Source organism: Limulus polyphemus, unplaced genomic scaffold (assembly GCF_000517525.1).
Source record: "Limulus polyphemus unplaced genomic scaffold, Limulus_polyphemus-2.1.2 Scaffold267, whole genome shotgun sequence".
Taxonomy (NCBI): domain Eukaryota; kingdom Metazoa; phylum Arthropoda; class Merostomata; order Xiphosura; family Limulidae; genus Limulus; species Limulus polyphemus.
In genome coordinates, this window is record NW_013665877.1 from 110,035 (window position 1) to 115,786 (window position 5,752).

A 5,752-nucleotide genomic window follows, 5' to 3' on the forward strand; every position below is an offset into this window, starting at 1 on the left:
TGTCTCAGATCTGATAACCTTCCACACACATACATATATATATATATATATATATATATGTTTCTGAACCCAAAACTGAATTTTTATGAAAATCAATCTTTGATCCTGAAACTTTACCTATCTGTTTCTATATCGATAGACAGTAGTTACAGTAATACCTATACACGAATTATGTCTGTTTCGGATATTTCTCACAAAGTCACATAATAGTCATGTGCGTTGATCGTCCCTAAATTTCATATGATAGACTAGATCTATTTAACAGCACCCACCGCCAGCTCTTGGGCTATTCTAATCGAATAGAGAGATTTAACTGCCACTTTTATAACGCTTTCACGGCCCTCAGAATGCAGAACGTGATTCTGCAGCAATGGAACGTGAGCCACAGACACTCAGATTCAACGTTCGGCACGTTAATATGGGCCACGTCTGGCCAGTGTAATACGTAGTTATCGTTTTTGGTTTACATTTACAATATGCTTTAACGTTTCGCGCAACCTTAACCGTTTCCTAAACGAATGAAGCACTTTGATGAACGTTTTAACAATAGATGGCACTAGCTGTCAGCTCACGCGACTCTAAAAATTGACGACAGTGTGCGATGTTGGTCTAGAGACACGGACCATGTGGTTTGTGTATAGATGTGTTTGTGTATGACGGCTCGAGAAGTTAAAGTCAAGCAAGCTCGTTGCTTGCACTTGCGAATGAGTGCCTGAAATATCGTTGAAATGGCGAGAATGCAATGTTCTAAATTGGTTGTAAAGATGACTACGTTGAGTGGCTTTCTGTTCAGACTACGCGTTTAAAGCTGACCTCCAGAATGACGTTGGAGAGAAAACGATCATCTCGGCGAAGTAGAAGAGAAGGTCACCATCCCACGAAGAAGCGACGGCCAGCTAACAAATGTAAAACTTGCTGCCGGAAATTCACAGCTTTCATGTTTTCCCACGTCGGTTTGTGCGGACTAGTGATCGGATACAGCATCATGGGCGCTTTCGCTTTCAGGGCGCTCGAGGCTCCCTACGAGGAAGAGAAGGCGAGTGAAGTGATCGAGATGCGGGAACAGACGGTAAAGCGACTGTGGGACATCACGTGCAATTATAATGTACTATACAGAGAAAATTGGACCAGAACTGTGACCTCTGAGATACAAGACTTCCAGTCGGCTCTGATAGCCGCGGTCAGGGACGGCTATGACGGCAAGGGAGTGGAGGCTGGTCAACAATGGTCATTCTCAGGAGCTTTTCTCTACTCGCTCACTGTCATCACCACTATCGGTAAGACGTTGTCAACTTAACTTTTATGTATATAAAACTTTGTCTAATCACCCTCAAATTCCCGACTTGTTTTCGTACCGTCCACTACCGGTGGGGATCTACATATTGCACACGGAATAATGTTTTTGTTTTTATTCGTTACAAAACTTTGTGTAAAGAACTAACCAAAAATAATATGAGTGATCATACCAATTTTCTATGTAAATTACGTAGGGGATTATTTGTTAGTTTTTAAACACAAAGCTACACAATGGGCTATCTGTGCTGTGTCCACCACGAATATCGAAACCTGGTTTTTAGCGTTATAAACCTTCAGACTTACAGCTGAGCCACTGAGGTGACTCCATCAGTAGTATTAATTGCAATACTCGTATGTTATTATGGACCCCCCTAACCAACAAAGTCATGGATCCGCAAACAGTATGGTGCACAAAGAGTTTAGAAAAGTGCATTTGCAAAGCCGGTGGGGGTCAGGTTGAATATATAAGAGTGGAAATATAAAATTTAATATTTATTCAATTGTTTATCTGTCTAGAATCTTCGAGTGAAGAAACACAAAGGTTACCTGTTCGTAGCCATCCCTAATTTTGAACTAATAGATAAGATGGAAAGCAGCTAGTCAACAGCACTCACCAGAAACTTTTGGGCATTTCTGATCTGATCGAATAATGAGATTTCATCGTCAGTTTACTCGTACAGTGTACTCACTATATCCAAAGTGCGGACACGTTTTTCCAAGAAAAGTACGCGAAACATGAGCCCTCAGATTCATAGTATAAACTCACTAATGACAATATTTATCAGAAAGGATATGGGTGACTGTAAATTTCTTTGTATCATAGGCAAAGACAAGCACTATAACACAGGCCTGCGAACTTAAACTTCATAAAAGTTGTTTCGGTTTTAATAACGGATTTTCCATAATTCAGTTACGCATATTTCAAAAATAATATTCTTTTTTTTTCTATCATGTAAGGGTTTTTTTACAAATCGGGAAGGAAAAAAAAACTCTTACTTAGAACAAATTATTATTTCGTTTACCATAATGAACATTTTTTATCATTATGTTTATTAACAAAAATACAAACAAGCTGAGGAAAAGGGAAGAATATTGATGTGAAACGAATATGTTTACTCATTCATCCCGATTTGTTTGTGAAATCTACGTCTTTTAGTCTCAAAACTACGTGTTGTGGTCTTCCTTTTATGTGTTGCGTTATGACGTTTTGTGAAAAATCTCGACGTGAAGGAGAAAAATCATGTTTGGATTCAGCGTACAGGAATTACTGCAGAACATGTAAAAATCATGTTCGGATTCAGCGTACAGGAATTACTGCAGAACATGTAAAAATCATGTTTGGATTCAGCGTACAGGAATTACTGCAGAACATGTAAAATCATGTTCGGATTCAGCGTACAGGGATTACTGTAGAACATGTAAAATCATGTTCGGATTCAGCGTACAGGAATTACTGTAGAACATGTAAAATCATGTTTGGATTCAGCGTACAGGAATTACTGCAGAACATGTAAAATCATGTTCGGATTCAGCGTACAGGAATTACTGCAGAACATGTAAAAATTTCAAGACGATAAAATCATCGCAGGCCTGTGTAATCATCAGCTTCTAAATAAACATAAAAAAAAACAATCATTAAATAATTATAAATATTTATCATAACTTAGAATCAACTTCCATAAACCGATGAAAAAAAAAAGAAGAAAAATCTACAAGATTTAACTAAATTTCTTTTGGGAATTACACGTTATTCTGACGTTTAGTTTGGCACATCTTCTGGTTTATTTCCGTACAGACAACGTAAATATTTAGTATAAGTAACATATGATGTGTAATTATGTAGATTAGGTACATGTAGTTAACATGAATGTAACTGATATAACGATAATGATGTTCAAGTGCATTTGTTACTTATTCAATTATTCGATGTTGGTTTTATAGAACTATGTAAGTTTATTTGTACGCTGTTACCCCTATTCATTGTATTACGTTCATTAGAACTAGTTTTTAAAACTCTTGATGTTATTTTTGCCCAATTCCCCACTCCGGCTCCCCACGTTAACCTAAATGTTCAATGCCATTTCTTTGTACGTCTGCATTCGCGGTAAAAATGTAACATATAAGATAAGAGGCGTGTCCCTTTGCCGTAAAAACGCTCTCCGCACTTTGGGGCTGTGGGTGTACTCTAAGTTTGTTTATTGCGAAATGTTCGCGCAAAGCTATACAAAGGGCTGGCTACCTGTGCAATGTTGTTATTAAATTTGAACTGATAGGTTAGAAGAAAGACAGCCAACGCACACCGCCAACTCTTGGACTACTCTTCGTCTGATCGAGTAGTTGGATTAACATTCACTCTTATAGCGCAGCCACAGCCCTAAAGTGAAGAGCGCATTTTTATGCTTACGGGCTGCAAATCCTAAATCATCAGATTCACAGTCCAGGCACGTAACCACTAGGCCACGCCCGACTCGGAATTCCGGTATGAGTAACAGTCAAATCCCACAATTCGACCAGATAAAGAGTAATCAAAGAGTTGGCGGTGAGTGTTGTTGACATTCTGTCTTCCCCATAGAAAGTTGAAAACTTGGGACGCATAGCATAGCTTTGCCTGAATATAAAAAACAAAAACAAACATATTTCGTGTATGTTTATGGTGTTTAAATGTCAGGTTAATGTAACTAATACCTGTCAATAGTAGGTAGTTTTAGATTCGAATGGAAAGTTTCATATAAGCTCAGTTTTTGTTTAATTAAGAAAGAAAACAACAAAGTCCCCCAGTAGCTTAGCGTTAAGTTTGCAGAATTACAACTCAAAAATAGGGAGTTCCATTCCTCAAGGTGGACAGAGCACAGATATTTTATTGTCTGGCTTTGCGCTTAAACAAAGAAACAAACAAATAAACAGAAAAATATATAGAAAGTTATCGCATATTACACCGTAATAATATAAACTAAAATAAAACGTAAATTAATATCATTAGATTTGTTCGAAAACCCTAAAGAAAGAAACTGGTTAGGGTTACACCACCTGCTTCTTCTCATAACGTATATGTATATATATGACATATGAAGAAACAAGAAACAGTTACAACCACGAACTTAACATTTAACCTGGAACAACGTTAGACGTGAGTTTGGTTCATTTTAGTACAATTATCAGAGGACATTGTTTTATTATTTTATAATATAACCTTATTAGACACTGTTTTATTTCTATATAATATAACCTAATTAGACATTGTTTTATAATATAACCTTATTAGACACTGTTTTATTGTTTTATAATATAATCTTATTAGACATTGTTTTATTATTTTATAATATAACCTTATTAGACACTGTTTTATTGTTTTATAATATAACCTTATTGGGCATTGTTTTATTGTTTAATAATATAATCTTATTAGGCATTGTTTTATTGTTTTATAATATAACCTTATTAGGCATTGTTTTATTCTTTTATAATATAATCTTATTAGGCATTGTTTTATTCTTTTATAATATAATCTTATTAGACAATGTTTTATTCTTATATAATATAACCTTATTAGACATTATTTTATTCTATTCAGTTACATTGCGCTACTATATTAAGAGTAGAAAAACAAAAAAAGACGTTTTTTTTGGCACAGTGAAAGACAAAATATTTATTAAAATGTCGGCTGAAATGTTCAATAAAGACTTTATCTTTCATTGTGCCAAGAAACAACGTTTTTATTTTTCTACTCTTATCAGACATTGTTTATGGTTTTATTACAGCTCATCAAGAGCCCTCCAAAAATAAATGTAGATTACAATGCCTGTTTTATTACAGTTAGTCACCGAATTATTTGACCTTGTTTCATTCGAACCAACGTTTAAACACACATAATCATAATCTCATTGCTCGGTCGCCCTCAGTCACTTTAAAGACATTCGCATTTTAAAAAATAACAACAACAAAAGCGAAGCAGAAGCTTGATTATCCTTGTCGACATCTGTGTATCGGTTAACTCCTCGACTGCATGATTGCCTCCGCTATTTTGGGAACGAAAGTCGTTCACAGTAAAGTAAGGTCAATCTGTTACGCAGAATACCAGCCGGGACAAGCTTTCTTCCGCCAGTGTGACTGCCTCACTTCGGGAAGAAAAATAATTAAACTGTTATTTTTGAAAACTTAAAAACACCATTAAAGATACATTAGAAATGATTTCATTTTGCATACTGTGAAGAACATCCGAGTTGACATTTTCGACCGTAAATTCATTTATCAAAAGCGTATTTAAAATAGTTATAAAATAGTTCCTTGTTATAAAAATATGAAGATTATACTAATCCGTTATACTTATCTAGTATAGTTAATCCTTGGATTAGCATAAAATACCCACGCTCAATCCTCACGATTCGCATAGGCCTCAGTGTAGCGATTGAACTCCTCCATTATATCTACCTTAAAGGGGGGGTACCCAAAAAATCTC

At 35.7% G+C, this 5,752-nt stretch overlaps 1 protein-coding gene across 1 annotated transcript in view; it reads left to right on the plus strand.

The window, feature by feature from the left end:
• Window positions 1–243: 243 nt before the first annotated feature.
• Window positions 244–5,752, plus strand: part of LOC106456877 (TWiK family of potassium channels protein 7-like) — a 40,551-nt gene continuing 35,042 nt past the window's right edge. The window contains exon 1 of the mRNA XM_013916246.2: window positions 244–1,277. Within this exon, the coding sequence (XP_013771700.1) occupies window positions 821–1,277 (457 nt within the window). The 5' untranslated portion in view covers window positions 244–820. The remainder of the gene's footprint in view (window positions 1,278–5,752) is intronic.